The 17,109-nt window shown below is 60.6% G+C and overlaps 1 protein-coding gene across 1 annotated transcript in view; it reads left to right on the forward strand.

Annotated features, from left to right (window-relative positions):
• Positions 1–12,327, forward strand: part of ITPKB (inositol-trisphosphate 3-kinase B) — an 87,650-nt gene extending 75,323 nt beyond the window's left edge. The window contains exons 3-7 of the mRNA XM_021679511.2: positions 61–274; positions 3,876–4,080; positions 5,321–5,422; positions 6,921–6,992; positions 9,180–12,327. Of these exons, the coding sequence (XP_021535186.1) occupies positions 61–274; positions 3,876–4,080; positions 5,321–5,422; positions 6,921–6,992; positions 9,180–9,395 (809 nt within the window). The 3' untranslated portion in view covers positions 9,396–12,327. The remainder of the gene's footprint in view (positions 1–60; positions 275–3,875; positions 4,081–5,320; positions 5,423–6,920; positions 6,993–9,179) is intronic.
• Positions 12,328–17,109: the final 4,782 nt, after the last annotated feature.

Consider the following 17,109-nt stretch of genomic DNA (forward strand, 5'->3'; position numbering starts at 1 on the left):
GATCAGCGCAGGGCGGGCCCCGGAGAGGGACCAAAGGCCGCCTCCCACCTTGCCCCGCAGGGAGCTTCAAGGCGGCAGCCAACGGCAGGATCCTGAAGAAGCACTGTGAGTCTGAGCAGCGCTGCCTGGACCGGCTGATGGCCGACGTGCTGAAACCCTTTGTACCCGCCTACCACGGGGACGTGGTGAAGGACGGGGAGCGCTACAACCAGATGGACGACCTGCTGGCCGCCTTTGACTCTCCCTGCGTGATGGACTGCAAGATGGGCGTTAGGTGAGCCAGGCCCCACAGAGGCCGCGCCGAAGTCCGGTGTGTACGGGGGAGGCTTGGGGGTCCAGGGGGACCACTGGGACCCCCTCCCACCCCGGTCCTGTCACATGACGTGCAGAGGGGATGGGACCCTGCTTTGCCCCTGTCAGCGTCCTCCCCTCTCTGGAGCCAATACCTGTGGGGCCGGAAACAGGGCCTGGGTCCGTGCTGAGCCTCCCTGGGGAGGGCACAGAGAACTGCCTTTCTGGGCAGGGGGGATTGCTTGGAGTAGCAAGGGGGTGGCCGCACAGGGAGGCAGGGGTAGAGGCCCTTCTCAGTGCCCCCTGTGCCCCCACCCATGGGAAGGGAGAGCCCATTAGTGGAACGTGCTGGTTTGCCAACAGAGACTTGCGTCTGCCCTTTGAGGGGAGGGAGAGCCCAGGAGCTGCTCCCTTGGCGGACATGGGGTGCTCCGGGGCCCCAAGTAAGGCATAGAGGCCACAAGGGGCTGCGTGGGCCTGTGCTTGGAATCGGGTCCAACCCCTGGTGTCTGCCCAGGGAGATAAGCCAGGAGAGGACTGGGGAGGGAAGGAGAAGGAAGAGCGGCGAGGAGGAGACAGGGTGGTGCGCCGTGCCGAGAGGAGCCGAAACCCCGCCGCCTGCACCACCCTGGGCCCTGTCTTGGCTGCGTGGTGTTCTCATCCCTCTCAAACTTGGACCATTCGGTCCCAGGGGTTCCCGAGCAGCTCCTTCTCTCCTGCAGGCAGGGCTGTGGCCACGTGGTGTCCGGGAGCCATGCTCACCTCGGGGAGCCACCGGCTGCAGGGGCCCAGCCTGGACAGGCAGACGCCGGGCTCCTCCGTCCGACCCGCGGCTCGCCGGGAAGACCGGGCCCTGGGAAGCAGCTCCGAGCTGGGGCCTGTGTTTTCTTTGGGTGCTGTAAGCAGATTTCTTTCTTAAGAGAGGAGAATGAGAGAGAAGGATGTGTCTGTGTGTCTATGTGTGTGTGACAGAGATGGAGGCTGGGGGAGAAGGCCGGTTTCCCTTCCCTCACCCCTCCTGGGATTGTCATTAAGTCAGGCCCGCGGGCTGCATCCCCTCTGTGTTGTCCCCAGGAAGGGACCAAGGGATGGGGAGGTACGGTCCCACTCGGCTATTGTGTGTCCCTGACCCCCTCCCTCCCTCTGTCCAGGGCCCTCACCACTCCGGCCCACCGAGAGGAAACAGAATGTCCTTCCAGCCACCACTTTGCCACTGCTCTTCCCCAGAGTTTTATTTCTGTCCCTGGAAGGCCCTCCCAGGGTATACCAGGATGGGCCCTCTCAAGGGAAGACACATAAATATTCTGATGAGTGTTCACTCTGACCGTGGCCAAAAAAAGTACAGCCTGAGGGAAGAACGTGTGGCTAGTGGGTCCTGAAAGGCTGCCCCGTGTGCCTGTCTGTTCCCCGGGAAGCTGCTGGGGGCAGGCGCCCCCTCCACCTGAGGCTGGGTCCTGCAGCTCTGTCCCCCCGGTGCTCTCGGGAGAGACCCAGAGTGACCCTCGAGGCTGGAACAGTTTTAGCCCAGGTGTGGGCCAGGCCCGGAGTCCGCGTGGAGGGGAGGGGTGGGTCTCCCCAGAAGGGGTCTCGCCCCAGCTTCTCTCTGCTTCACCATGCCAGGGATGGGCTCCCCTGCATTCCTGCCACCCCAAGGCAGAGGTCACGGCCCAGTCCGAGTAGGGGTCACAGATGCCACAGGGGAGGGACCCAGCAGGGCCGTGCTGGGCTGACAGGCCAGCCAGCCTTGTCTGGACCGGGCCCTGCAGACCAGGCCTTAAGGGGGCTCCTTGGGGTCCTGTGCCCCTGCAGGGACTGCACTGCCTCCCCAACTCCATCCATCCAGAATGCTTGACCTCACAACCTCCCCTAAGACCAGCAGTCGGTGGCCATGCCTGGAGTGTGGCCTGTGCTTGCCAGAAGGGGGAGGCCCGAGTCCAGGGCATGAGGGGTGGAGATTTGTCGCAGGGAAGAAGAGGGCAGGGGCTGATCAGCAAATCTAGCGTCGGCCCAGGTGGCACGGGCACCGGTAGTGTCCTAAGCCAGGGGCCTCGTGGGACCGGGGTGCTGCTCGGACACAGGCTCACGTGGCCCTGGGGAGTTTTCTTAGATGTGACCCTGTGGTACTTGGAGGTGTCGCGTTCTTCCAGGGCCGGCGTCGGGGAGCTCGGGCCCCACTGTCCGGCTGCTGACCGTTTCCTCTGCCAGAGGGTGGGCTACTCCCCCCGGAGGGATCGCAGGCCAGCTTTGGAGAAAGCCCCCGTCAGAAGGGACTGGAAGCTGAGGCCCGTTTCCTGTTTAAAGAGCTAGTAAAAGCTCTTTGCAGAAGTCGAGCCACCCACCCACCCCGCAGGCCCCCACAGCGCCCTCCGGAGCACTGGGGATGGCCAGGCCGCCCCCGCCACGCAGAACGCACGCACAGGCCCGCCGGACGTGCCTCGACGTGTCACCGCCCCTCCCCCATCGCCGACCGGGCTCTGCAGGCCCAGCGGTGTGGGGGCGTGCGCGTGCATGCGTGCGTGGGGGGTGTGCGCGTGCGTGCGAGGGAGAGGTGTGTGCGCGTGCGTGGGGGTGTGCACGTGCGTGCGAGGGAGAGGTGTGTGCGCGTGCGTGCAGGGGGGTGCGCACGAGTACAACGGAAGGCTCTGAGTGACTAGGCCGGTGTTCACACCCAATGATTTGGTCTTTTCTTACGTTTGATACAATGGTTTCTGAAAACTTGTCCTTGGAAGAGCTCAGGAGTTGACATGCAGTCAGTTCTGGGTCCCAGCGCAGCAGCTTGGAGCTGGTGTGATGGGCAGTGGCAAGCGAGGCCCCGGGACGACCCCGGGGGGGGGGGGGGGGGGGGGGGCGCCGCCACCGCCCCCCACACGAGGGGCCCACGCCGAGAACTTTCCTCCGTTGCAGCTCAGCGCTGTGATTGCTGTTTCAGGAAGGCTTGCAGGCAGCCATGGAGCCGGGGGCAGGGGGGCGTTTGCGTTCGCCTGTGTGTGCAGCAGGGGTGGGTTCCCCACCTCAGTCTGGCGATGGGGGCAAGGGAGTCAGCCGGTCTGCCCCTGCTCCCGTTACCCCGCCAGTTTCCAGGGGACCCCTGCCAGGTCAGCCAGCAGGCCCAGCTGGCTCGTGTGGAGGGCAGGCAGTGAGCAAGCGTTGGCCACCCTTTCTCAGGCCCTTCGGGCTGGAGGCTCCACTGTGAGGAGGCACGGGTTGGGCGAGGCAGGCTGAGCCGGCCCATGGGCAATAAAACAGTGGCCGTGGGACACCCAGGCTCCCTCTCCCAGTCATGGGTTTCCCCCTCCCCCACTGTGGCCTCTTCAGAGGCCACTTTCTGGTCCTGGCCTTTGTACTCAAGATGTCTCCTCCTGAGAGAGCCTCTTCCTGGAAGGGAGACTCCTGGGCTCTGCCAGGCCTCCTCAGTGATGCTGGTGTGGGGTACCCCATCCGCAAGGTGGCCCTGTTCTCTGCAGCCTGAGCGGAGTGTGTGCCCATCCCGGGTGAGCATGCCTTGGCTAAGCTGAGTACAGCCCTCGGGCAAGGCTGGAGCTGTGGTGCAGCCAGTGGTCCTCATCACCCCTGTTCCCACACAGGACCTACCTGGAGGAGGAGCTCACCAAGGCCCGGAAGAAACCCAGCCTCCGCAAGGACATGTACCAGAAGATGATTGAGGTAGACCCTGATGCCCCGACCGAGGAGGAGAAGGCCCAGCGGGCTGTGACCAAGCCTCGGTACATGCAGTGGAGGGAGACCATCAGCTCCACCGCCACCCTCGGGTTCAGGATCGAGGGCATCAAGGTGGGCCAGGTGCACGGGCTGCCAGCTCCCAGCTGAGGAAGGGATGGAGGCTCTGACATTCACCCATGGGGTCATGGATGCGCAGACCCTGGTCCTTGCAGCATTGTTGGGTTTCTATCCTCGACCCACTCTGGGCCCCACCGCCCAGCCCTTGCATCGGGGTTGGACGGCTGGGAGCCCCCAGCTTGCCAGTGGGCTGAAGGCAGGGCACCCCTGCAGAGAGTCCCCTGGGCACCGCTGCTTTTCGAGCTCTGGGCTGAGAAGGCCATTCACCTTCCCCTGTCCTCTGAAACCAGCATTTTTTTTATTTTTCTGTATCCAGCCCTCAGACTGGCTGCAAATTTCATGCTCGTCCCCTTCCCTGTAATGCTCCTTTTCCTCTCCTTATCTGTTTGAAACGATCCCCCATTTCCTTACCTCTCCCTCTCCAGCTGCATGTTCTCGCCTCTGTTCACTGTCTGGCCAGCGTCCTCCCCCAACACTTCACCTGCCTCTCCCCTCCCCTGCTCCAGGAAAGGGTCCCCCCGCCCCGAGATGGGCTGTCCACCTGGCTGTCCCTCCACCCCAGCATCCTGCTTAACCTTTCAGAGGCAAGCACATTGCGTTAACTAGCCTCCGGCCTGATGGCGCACAGACCCAAGTTTGGTGGCTCCTAATGGAGCCATCTTCACTCACCCTTTGTCCCCAAGAACAGAGCTCCTCCTGGGGGAGCTAAGCTCCATGCGCTTCCCTGGAACAGCCTGGAACAGACATAGTGCCAGATTAAGAAGTTGGAGCAATCTCTTGCACCAGGTGGGCCAGGGAAGAGATGGGCAGGCAATATTATATCTTGGTCTCCAGGGAACCTATGATAAAAGATGTTACGTTACAAAGGGAACCTAGCTGACCTTGGGGTAGGGGGCCCCTCTCTTCTGTCTGGACAGCAGCAGTGTCCCCTGGGCACTCGGGTTCCGAGGCCAGGCCCCGGGGGAAGCCTTCGGCCCCTGCTGCCCACAGCCCCGCTCTTCCGTCCCTGGGCTCCACACCCCCAGGCCTCCCCTGACCTTCTGCGCTGCCACCTGACTAGCCTCCCTGGGATGGTGCACGCACCTGCCTCCTTGTCCTGCACATGGGGACCATGACGCCTCCACGGTCCCCCCCGAGCTGCCTGGTTTCCTTGGGCTGCTGGGTCGGTGAGTGACCCGCCGGTCCCCAGGCCCTCTGCTGATCCCTCCTGGGCGGGTGTTCTTCTCCTTCTCAGAAAGAAGACGGCTCCGTGAACCGAGACTTCAAGAAGACCAAAACGAGGGAGCAGGTCACCGAGGCCTTCAGAGAGTTCACTAAGGGGAACCACAACATCCTGGTGAGTCACCCCCAACCCCCACCAGAAGGGGCCAGCTGCACAGGGACCACTGTTGCACCCCCAGGCTTGCCCAGCCCTAGACTGAGCTGGGCCGCAGTGCCCCCGCTGGCCCCAAACTTCCACTGGGCAGGTGCAGAGGAAGGTGACTTGGTCGCCAGCCCCATCCGAGGGTAGATGGGGGCACTTGGTGGGCTCACTCTCTGCCTTGCCGTCCCCTCACGGTGCCGAGACGGTTCCCTCCCATGAGAGGATTGCTGTCACTATAGCCTCGCTGCAAATCCCCAGGGAGCCCTCTGGGGCAGGGAGACGTTCTTGTCCGCACTTGACAGGTGAGGAACTGAGGTCCAGGACACAGCTAGGAAAGCACAAACTGGATCTCATGCGCAGGCCACTGCACTAGTAGACAGGCTGGACAGATGGCTCTGACCTCTGCGGTCAGGACCTCGATCCTCCAGGCAGAGGTAGGGTGTGCTGAGTATCCATACCCCTAGGGAAAGGCACCCTGCGACAGACCCAGACACACTGGGGACATGGGCCCTGGAGCCCCTGGGGATAGGCTCCTTCTGAGCAGGGGTGGACACGTACAGCCTTTTCTCTGAGCAGACTCCTCGCTGGCTGGATCTCCCTCCCTCCTCTGCAGGCTGGGTAGGCTTCCCTGAGCCCTTGGCAAGGAGGCTTCGGGCATGGGGTGCACCCCCAAGCTCTTCCACGGCCCGAGCCCTCTGTTTTCCGGGTCACCTGCTCCTTCATGGTGCCCGCCCCAGAGCACGTGGTGCCAAGCCCCGGGCCACGACGTTCTGCAGAAGGGCATTGAGGGACCGTGGCAGCCTGTGTGCACCGGGCTTCCCCATGGTCCCTGGGGACAGCAGGCACCCCGGGAGCCCGCGCAGCTCCATCCCTGTCCGAGGGCTCTGTGGAGAGGCCGCTGGCCGAGATCTTTGTGGCTTTCCCACTTCCTCTGTCCTTTGGAAGGTCAGGGGCATGGAGGTTTGTATTCTGGAAGACACTATGGCAACCGGGCTGTTCGGAGGCACACTGCTGGTGTTCCAGAATAAACTTCACCCTCGTGTGAGAGCTCGGAGGGGCTGCATGGCTGTGCGGGGGTGGGGGGTGTGGATGAAGCGTGGCCCCAGGAGCCCAGCTGCCCGCCTCGCCTGGTTCTGGAGGTTGGAATAAAACCTCAGGGTGTAAGGTCTCTTGCGCTCTGACACCCAGTGATGCTAGTGGGCCACGCGGGGCTTAAAAGCCACCCCACCCCCAAGTGTTTAAAACTCTGGCTATTTTTAAGCGACTGCCTTTGGCTCAGGTCATGATCCTGGAGTGTCAGGATCAAGTCCCGCATCAGGCTCCCTGCTCAGCAGGAAGTCTGCTTCTCCTTCTGACCCTCCCCCTTCTCATGTGTGCATGCTCTCACTCTCACTCTCTCTCTCTCATTCTTTCTCAAATAAATAAATAAAATCTTTAAAAAAAAAAAACTCTGGCCATTTTCTGTTCCCAGATCGCCTACCGGGACCGGCTGAAAGACATTCGTGCCACCCTAGAAGTTTCTCCCTTCTTCAAATGCCATGAGGTAGATACTGGGCTTTCCTTCTCTGGGGCAGAGAGCCTTGCTCTGTGGGGTCAGCCATGATCTTCGGGCCTGCCCACCTGAGTGGTGAGCGCGCCTCCCACACTTCCAGACCTGCTTGTTCTGGAAGCCTGAGGGGCACTTTTTGGACCATGCAGCCAGAGGCAGCCCGCCCGGGATCAGGCCCCTCGCTGCCAGCAGGAGCCTCGTCGGCACGTGTCTGCACCAGGCTCCCTGGAATGACCACGCAGGCTGTCCTGCCTGAGCGCTGTGGTCATCCTCATCCCACTCCTCCCTCCCCCTCCCAGCAGCTGAAGCTTCTGTCCCACACGCTTCTGGGTCTTAGGGCAGAGCTACCCATCACCACCCAAGACCTTCTGAAGGGGCTGGCCCGTCTTAGGCACCACTCTTGGAGCAGGGCTGGAACGTTCCACCTGTTCCTGCTTTTGCACCTGTTTGTCTGCAGGGGCAGCGGGCAGGCAACCCAGACACCCGAGAGAGGTTTGGGAATTGTCAGCAGTTTCCCTGGGGGGTCTGTAGGATCCTGATGTCAGAGAGTCCAGGGCCCCCAGCCCCTGGAGCATGCGTGCACATGTGTATACATGCTACTCCCAGAAACGGTACTGCCGTGGCCAGGTGCATGTGAAGCAGGGATCCTGTTTTCCCTGCAGGCTTGCAGCTCCTTCCAGAAAGCAGCCCCTCTCGGGCTCTTGTATGGAGGGAGCCTGAGTCTGAGCCTGGCACACAGAGGGGGCAGTGAGGGCAGCAGGAGGAACAAGAAACGGGTGGTCCCAGGACCCCAGGCAGAGGGAGCTTCCCCAGAGGGGGGTGGGCCAGGCCCTGCTAGGCCTCACGGCATCTTTGAGCAGGTGACACGGCTGGCCCCGCCTCTGGGCACACAGCCTGGCTTGCCCTGGGATTTTATCCCTAACTGGTCCCTTGGTCAAGGACGCACCTGTCCCACGGGGTGGCTCTGACAGCTGCCTGGATAGGACTGCCCGTGAGGGGGGACTATGGTGCCCAGAGGGCAGACGGGGCGGGCTCTGCCTTGAGCAGCTGCCCCTGGCCTAGCCATTCCCAGGATGCCCTTTCCTCTCCTCCTCCACACTGAGGCCCAGGGTGTGCAAGCCCTCCGCCCCACCCAGGGCGTCTGGATTCCCAGCTCAATAAAAGGTCTTTGTGCAGCCTGCTGGAGCCCCCCTCCCCCCCCCCCCCCCAGCCTGCCTGCATGCTCCAGAGGGCACAGGCCGTCCGTGGGCCTCAGAGCCCCAGGACCTGCCCCATGGACCGCACCGCCCCCGGTCGGCAGCCCAGGCTTTGTCTCGAACATATGCCTTTTCTTCTTCTGCACCTTTGCTGTTATTTCTGGAAGATTGTTTTTGCTTTACTCCTTCTGGAGTCTCATTTGAAAGCTTCAGTCTAGAAAGAGCTGGGGCTTCTGCCATTTTCCATCTGGGAAAAGGAAGCTCCTCTCTGGGTTCAGCATTTCCAGGAGCTCTTCCCTGTCCTGCCTGGGGCCCTGGGAGCTATAAGGACCCCACACCCTCTCCCCGTACCCCCTTATTTTCTCCAGTCCCACACAGTGACCTAGGGGAGGGTTTGGGGGATGTGTTCATATTTGGGAGAGCACCTTACTCCATGCAATTGCTCTGAGCTGGCCTGGAGTGGGGGAGGGCTCCTTGGCACCCGTGGTCCTCGGAGCAGGGGCATAGGCAGGGACCAGCCCCAGAGGCCCTGCCGGGCCTGTCTGCGCAGGCTTTGCCTGGGTTGTGCTGCTGGAATGGGGGTGGTCTGGCCCTCCCTGCCACCCTCTTGGGTGGGGACCTGTGTGTGCATTTGGGCAGGTCCATCAGGGTGAAGGAGGGGCACAGTGAGGCCCAGGGTTTAGCGGTAGTCTGAAATAGTGGAAAGTGTGCAGGCCAGAGCTGGGGGGTGGGGGTCTGCCATCCTAGATGTCCTCCGTGCCGCTGCCCACACGGAAGGCAGTGGCTGTCCTGGTGGCCGGCATCCTCTGCCCCCTGGTCAGCCACCCTGGGTGGGCTTTGCCATACAGGATGGAGCTTTGAGCTCTGGGCTTCACGCCCCCCATCCCGGGCGGGCATGCCCTGGGTACCCGGCTGCAGTGGAATGGGCTGTGGGGGCTCCGGTGCTGCCTTCCCCAGTCCCCCACTCACCCCCCTCTCCCCCCAGGTCATCGGCAGCTCACTCCTTTTCATCCATGACCAGAAGGAGCAGGCCAAGGTGTGGATGATCGACTTCGGAAAAACCACACCCCTGCCCGAGGGCCAGACCCTGCAGCACAACGTGCCTTGGCAGGAGGGGAACCGGGAGGACGGCTACCTCTCGGGTCTGAACAACCTCATCGACATCCTGACAGAAATGTGCCAGGGCGCCCCGCTTGCCTGAGGCCCCCCTGTGCCCGCCTCGCCACACCCTCCCTTCCTCCCCCTGTGCTTCCTTTTTTCTCCTTCCTTTTCTCTTCGTGTCTAGGGAAGTGCGAGCCCCAGAACTGACCCTCCTGAACTGCACTACAAGACACTTTGTAGAAACGAGATGGAGATTTCCAAGAGCAGAGGGGAGATTTTCTGGTGACTTTCCTCATGAAGGGCTTGAAGCTGGGGTCTCCACTTCTGTCTATCCGTCGGATCTCCGAGCAGAAGAGGAATGCCCAGACCAGGGCTCAGCGGCCTATAGGGCAGCTCTGTTGGGTTTAGGTCTGGAAGCAGGCTCAGGTGGCCACTGGGTGGGCTCCTAACCCAGCAGCCAGCTCCAGCCTCCGCTCGGGCTTCCTGTGGGGGCCTGCTGCCCCCTGGTGGCCCGTGCGGTCAGTGAGCTGCCCAGCTCAGCACACAGGCTGGGGGGCCGCAGTGAGGGGGTTGTAAGAACCCTGGCTTCAGCAGGTGCCTGGCTGCAGGCTTCTGGTAGTTGGGGTACCAAGCCACTGGGAACTGCATGTTGGCCTTTAGCAGTCCAGGGGCGCCCCCAGACGGTGGTGGCCTGCTAACACAGGGCTCCCACCCATCTGGTATTGAAACCCTCCAGCTTTGGGCCAGACCTGGGAGTTCGGAGATTAGCTAGAGTTGACTGGCTGTGCTCTCTGACCTAGGCCTTTGCAGGAGGGGGCAGGCAGGAGCTGTGCTCTTCCCTCTGATGCTCACCCTCTGAATTCAGAGGACACTCTGCACACCTGAGCTTCCAGGGATGTCCCTCCAACCCCCCAGAGCCATTTGTGCCTCCAGCCACCCACCTTGCAGTGCCGAGGTTGGGGGCACCGGGTGGGGTGGGCCGGGGCATAGCCAGCCCCGGAGAAAGAAGACGGAACCTACAGAGCACAGATCCCACACATCCCTTCACCCCCCACCACCCCCACCTCCCTGGGCTTCTTTCATGAGGTCAGGTCCCCAGAAGGTTTGGGGTGGGCTTCAGGGCAGCGCTAAGCAGGTTTCTGGCTTACTGGCCTCATCTCCCCCCTAAAGTAACTCTTAGTGCCTGAAGGGCTTAGACCCACATTTCCCAAATGTGGTGTGGGCAGCTCCCAGGGTAGGTGGTGGGTGCCAGGGATGGGGAGGGGGTGCTCCAGGCATCTCTCCCTGGAGTCTCCAGGTTGCCTAAAGATGGCTGGGGAAGCCATTAAGCTGTGTTTTAATTTTCAAGCAAATTACGTCTCTGTTATGGAGAAGAATGTAAAATTGGCCAGACTTTAAGAACAAAGCACTCAGCTCTCTGGCCATGCGGAGCTGTGTACCCCAGGTGCCCTCCTTTGTCCGTGCAGGTACGGGCGGGGGCGGGGGGGGGGCGGAATTGAGCTCTGACCAGGCAGCAGGTGCTGGGGCCAGTTTCTCTGCTGGGAGCTGTTTCAGGGACACGGTGGAGACGTGTGCACCCAGGTGTGTGCGCCTGGAGGGACCAGTTCAGAGGTTTCCTGGGCTGCCGCCCCAGGGCCTCTGGGGGACCTCCGACCTCCCTACACGACACCAGCATTTCCCCTTTCGGGTGGGGTGAGTAACGGTGGGGGCAGAGGGTGGGACACATGAGGATGTTTAAGTACAGATTTTTTTAAAAAGGAAATCACTTTTAAACTTCCTGGCTCTTGTTCAAAAACAGTAGTGAGCTCCCGTGGGGGGTTTGCTAAAGGTCACGCCCCCGCCCAGCTGAGCGAGAGAGGCCTCGTGACAGCATGTGACCTCTGAAGGCAGGAGCACCAAAGGCAGCTCTGGGTCTCCTTCCGGAGCTGGAGTGACTTGTGGCTCGGAAGGGGCCTGAGGGAGGGACTTAAATTCTGACATTGAGATTCAAGATTCCAGCACTGTGGGCTGGCCAGAAATCGTCCTCTATCTACCAAGAAAGTTTGCTAAAGCAAATGATTGCTCCAAACAAAAAGTGCAGGTGGCCAGCTTTATCTACTTAAGAGAACAAAATTTCCAAGCACTTTAAACAGGCACCGATGGTTTGCAAACGATGGGCTGAAGTGCAAGTGATATATTTGTCAGAGGAGGTCCGTGCTGCCTCATTGGCAGTGGGTTTCTTTGGGTCCCGTTCTGACTGTGAAAGTGGTATGAAGCGGCATCTTCGTAGGGTTATTCTCTTCCTTAGGGTTGGGGTTCTGTATTTACTCGCTAACTGTTCTCCCCCATTCCCTGCCGCCTCCTTCTCCTAGAGGGGTAGATGGATCCCGAGTGGAATTTCTCAGAACCCTTCCCTGCCCAGCCCCAGCCCCCACAGGGACGCCTTGGGTCCTGGCCGTGCAGGGGCCGGGAGGGTGAGCCAAGCCGTGTGCGCACAGGTACACGGACAGCCTTCCTGCCTGGTCCTTGCCGGGCCCCCAGGGGGTTCTCGGTGAGCAGCATGCTTCACGTATTCGAGGAAGGTTTCTCTTGCCTTTAGTGTCGTGTAAGAAGTTTTTAAGTTATATTTATTTTTTCCAGTTTTTTTAATTGCACAAAACACTAAGACTGGGAGGCTGGATTCTGTTTGTCCTTTAAAGCTGTGCCTTCTTTCTGAACTTCTTTTCCCACTTGGGGGAAAGAGCCCGGACACAGCACTGCACCCCCCCCCCAGATGGACTCTTTCCCCTGTTCGCTGTATCTAGCTTTGAGTTTGCCTGCATCCAGTCCACACCCTGCCCCCGTGTGTATATAACCCAGGCCACCAGCCTGGGAAGAGGCGGGGGATTCACAACCCCTCCAGCCAGTGCCTTTCTTCAACTCCCCAGAGGGTTCTCTTTCCTTCTGCGCCCCTTTCTCTGCGACACCTTGGAGTAAACAACTGTTACAAACCACGCCCCCCCACAGTGCCTGTCAGACCGCGCCGCTCTGTACCTTCTGAATAAAGGCCCGAAAGACCACAGTGCCGGCTGCAGTGCGGTCCTTGCCACCCCAAGCCCTGGAGAAGCGCCTCGGGGTGGGTGGGTGGTGGTGGTGGCATTCTTTGGAAACTGGAGGATCGTTCTGGGGACGCCCCGGAATGGAGGCTCAGACCGGATAACATTTCGATCTGCAAAGGATTTAAAACAGTCTTCAAATCCAGTCTGTTCAACCTTGTCCACAAAACCTTTACATAGTTGTTCAAGGGTGCAGAATGGCCATGAAGAAGTGCTTGTCCCCCATCCCGCGGGCTGGGGGGGCCACCGGGAGGCCATTGCACGTGGAGCTTAGCTCTGTGCAAGGTGAGGGGCTGGCTGCTTGCCTCTGTGGCCCCCTTTGATTCCCGATCACCTCCACGAACAGGGCTCTGAAGTCTGCGCTTTACAGAGGTGGAGACTGAGGCCAAACAACGGGACCTGGGCAATAAATGGGGAGCAGAGATTTAGATCCAGACTTTGCCTGGTTGCAGACCTGATTCTGTCTTCCTCCTCTCCAGGGAACATCTGTGGACAGAGAGCCTGTCCTGTCTTGGCCCTGGGTCCCAGGCTCTCCGCACGGGGCTCTGCGCTCCCTGGCCTTGTCCATCGCTTCTGATCCAGGGGGCCGTGCGCTCTCACAGAGCAGTGGGAAATAAGCCTCCCCTCCAGGTAGCTTCCTGGAGAACCTGAACGGAAGTACAGTCTTGGCTCCACTGTTGGCCCCTTGGAGTGGGGTGAGGACCCCAGGCAAAAGCGAGATGCCCCAGCCACTGTCTCCCACAGTGATGGTCCCACCCATACCTTCTCGGTGTTGCAGCCACCCACGGGATTTAGACTCTGTCCACGCCAGTGGGATGTCACCCCGAAGGCGGGGGCTTGCCCCTGTGAACTGGTGTTTCTTCAGCATCTCGCAGGGCCAGGCCCAGGACAGGTGCTTAGCCAGTGTCTGCTGACAGGGCCCCACCGAGCACCGTCAGTGATAATGGCAGTTGGGTGCGTGGATGCCCTTCCTTCGGCAGAAGAACGACTCACAGTTGGCGTGGGCTCCCTGGCTCCTGGGTCTTGCGCCCCCTGGGGCCGTCCCTCCTCCAGGTCTTACTAGACCTTCTCATTGCCAGCAGAGCACCCAGCAAACAGTTGCTGGAAGGCGTGAGCGCCGGTCCCCCTTCTACTCACAACTGTCTCCTCTGTGGCCCCCCAGGGCTTGGTGATCATCCCCCACCCCCAACCCATGAAACCCCCCCCCACCTGTGTCCCAGGCCCACGGCTCCTGAGCCCGGACTTCACGGCCCGGGGTTTCTCCAGCAGGGTCATCAGTGGGATTGGGAGCATCCGGGCCTCCTCAGCTTATGCACCCCTCCTCCTGCCAACCTGGAGCAGACCCCACATATCCCCCAGAGGTCCAGCCCTGGAGAAAAGACCCCAGGCCGTGGCGGAGGGGCTTAGGGGAGCCCGGGCACCACCAGGGCACATGGGCATCCCCTGTGGGGGGGAAGAGTTGTCCTCGGGCTCACTTAATGGAGTCTTGGGTCTTTCTGCCTGCTTCGGACAAACTCCCATAGCCAGGGCTGCCCATTGGCCCTGCCCTGAAGACGGAATCAGCATGCAAACCAGAGAGAGCTCCGGGTCCGTTGCCCACAGTCCCGCCACAGCCCCAGTTGGGGCGGGGGTGGGGAGAGGCACTCCAGCAAGGTGGGCAGGGGCGCCTCTCCCTCTGTGGTGGTGGTTCTCACCAGGCCTGGCCCGGCTGGAAATCCCTGGGAAGTGTGAGTCTCTGCTCCTCGGGTGAGGATCGAAGGTGAGTGCCCCGTCAGGTGCAGGTAAACACATCCTAGTGCTGCTCCTGGGAACCAGGGCACCAACCACAGACAGCTCTGTGGACCCACTGGGCCCACTGTGATGGGGACTCGGGCCAAAACTCTTACTTCCTGGACTCCGTCAGCAGAGGGCCGTGGTGGCATCTCGGGTGGTCAGTCACCCTATTGCTTTTCCAGGTCACTTTTGGCACCAACCGGCTTGGCCTGGGTTCCCTAGAAACCAGGTAAAAGCTGGCCTTTTTCGGGGAGAGCGATCCCGGGGGGCCTGGCATGGGGGGGGGCATGTGGCGCGAGGCTGGGACAAGGCGAGGGGCAGGGTCAGCAAGTGTGAGCTGCTCTCCCGTCTCATGGGACGTCTTCGGAGAGGCCCAGAAGCCAGTCCGGGGTTGGTCCTGGGGGAGCAGGGCTAGGAGTGCAAGTACAAGTGCCCCCAGCTCTGCCTCCCATTGGCCATCCTGTCCTCAGGGCATCGACTTTGGTGGGCAGCACTGTCAGCCTTCTTGGGTGCCCGTGTGGGTCAGCAGCAGCCTGGCCCTGACCATGGGGGCAGCATGGGCCGTTGCTGGGCTGCTCTGGTCTGGGGTGCTCTGGGAACCAAGGTGGACCAGACTTTCCCAGTAAACACCAGAGGGCAGTGCCCATTCTACCCCCACCGGCTGGCCAGTCCTCCATTCTGTGCCTTGCATTTCTCTGAGGGTCTCACCCCCTTACCCTATTGAGCAGGACGCTGGGGTCCCATCAACCTGCCAAGTCTGGGGAGGGGACAGAAACTGGAAACAAGGAAGCTCCCTGTGGGTCTGCAGAGGGTTGGCTGGGGAGTGCTTGGGCTGTCTTCAGACCAGGGGCCCGTAGGAAAGCCTCCCAGAATGAGCTTGAGAACCTGCAGTTGGTGGGAAGCCTGCTTTGGTGGGGGTGGGGGGAGGGACCAGGAGACCCAAGCCTGCCTCTGAGCAGTGGCGGGCCTGGCGAGCCCTGGTACCTCTTCTTCCCACATCGGCTAGAGCCCCAAGGTCACTGAGCATCTTCACTGAAGTCTGGGGAGTTGCTTGACTCAACAGGGTGGTTTCTCACCTTTTGGGGATCACAGATGCCTTCGATAATTTAAAGGAAGCGATGAACCCTTTTCCCAGAAAAATGCCCATAAGCATATGCACAAATTTATATAGGAATTCAGGGATTCTTGGACACCCCCCTTTCCCCCACCAAAGCCCCTGGATAGATCCCCAGGTGGTGGATGGGTCTGGCTTAAGAATCCTTGGTTTGTTGTAGCCCTTCCCGGTAGGGGAATGCGCCCAAACCCCCTCACTGCAAAGGGCATCTCTGTCATCGGAGGCCAGCCTGGCTGCTTGTCCCCCTTTTTCCCTCCCTTAAGGATCCAGCCTTCTGAAAGGCATCATCTTAGAACTACAGCCCACCTATTTTTGTAAATAAGTCTTTATTGGAAACAACCATGCCCATTTATTTATGTACTGTCTACAGCTGCTTTCGCACCACAAGGCCAGAGCTGAGTAGGTACCCTAGTCATCCTGTGGCCGCAAGGCCTAAATACTCACTACCTGTCCCTTTATGGGAAAGTCCTCCAATCCCCACCTCATGCCGACTGCAGCCATAGAAAGAATGACTCCCTGCCTGGCACCATGCTAAGTGAGTCACGACTGTTAGTCCAATCTTTATAAAACCTCTGAGAGAGGAGCTTCGTTAACCCCGTTTTGCACATGAGAAAGCAGAGGCACAGAGAGGGTGAGTAACTTATTTAAGATCACACAGCTGGTAAGCAATAGACTCAAGCTCTTTCCACGACCCTGCACAACTGAGCCCACCGACCAAGTGGCAGGGTTGGTCCGGGCATGTGGCTGCATTACAGAATTTTGGGGACGGCCTGTGGTCAAGCCATGAGTTCCAGTTTTGGGGACTAGAAACCTGACGAGGCCCTGGAGATGTTGATCCCAAGCATGGCCCTCTCCGGGGAGCGGGGAGGGGGGGGTTGGTGGTGAGAGCTGAGCTGCAGAGCCCAGGCTTTGGCTCTGGCCCCCACCACCAACAGGCAGGACCTGGAATCCTGCCAGCCCGCGGGAGTTGGGCTGGGGGCGGGGCCTGGCTCAGGAGCTCTCTGGGAGGCGCTGTCTGTTCTAGGCTCCAGGTGACCCTGCAAGCAAGCACAGCCCCCGCAGCCTTCCTCCCGCCAGAGACCCTTGGCACGCAGAGCCGCAGTCATTATTGCCCCTGACGCCCCCCACAGACTGCTGGTTCCCGGGCCGGGTCACACGTCCTTCCAGAGAAAGACAGAAAATGCATCCTGTTCTCGCAAACACCAAGGCACGTGTGCGCGTCCTGTCTCCCTTTGCTGCAACAGACATTTAGTGCACCGAGCACACAGGCCTGAGCAGGGAGGCGGGGGCCGGAACTTCAGTGAGAAGAGAGACTTCACACCTCAGCTGGGTGTGAGGGCCTACAGTTTGGGGTTTTTTTCAACAAGAAAAAAACTAGCCTGATATAATACTCACAATAAAAATATGAGAACGGGAAGCGCTTCCCCCAGCAGAAATTTATTTTCTCACAGTCGCGGAGGCTGGACGTCCAAGATCAGGGTCTGGCAGGTTGGTGCCTGGGGGGGCCCTTCCGGGCCGCGCACTGACCTCGCGGGGCCGGGGCGAGCTCTGCCGCGGCTGCTCACGCAGGGCCCTTGCATCTGAGTGGGGCACACTGCTACACCCTCACCTTGCCGGTTCTGCTCCAGACACAGTCCTGCCAGGGGCTCGGGCTTCGGCATGTGAAATTGGGGGGCACACAAGGCAGCCCCCGCCCCTGCTGTGTGCTAACACCGCTGTTTCCAGCTCCACGTTCCATCCCATACCTTCCAAACTTGTGAATGAGTGAAGCGGTTTTGGGGTGTGGGTTGGGGTTGGGGGAGGGCGTCGCTGAGTTCTGTGGTTTTCAATGTGGCGACACGTATTTGGGTTAT

The sequence above is a fragment of the Neomonachus schauinslandi genome, chromosome 6, assembly GCF_002201575.2.
Source record: "Neomonachus schauinslandi chromosome 6, ASM220157v2, whole genome shotgun sequence".
In the NCBI taxonomy this organism is placed as follows: domain Eukaryota; kingdom Metazoa; phylum Chordata; class Mammalia; order Carnivora; family Phocidae; genus Neomonachus; species Neomonachus schauinslandi.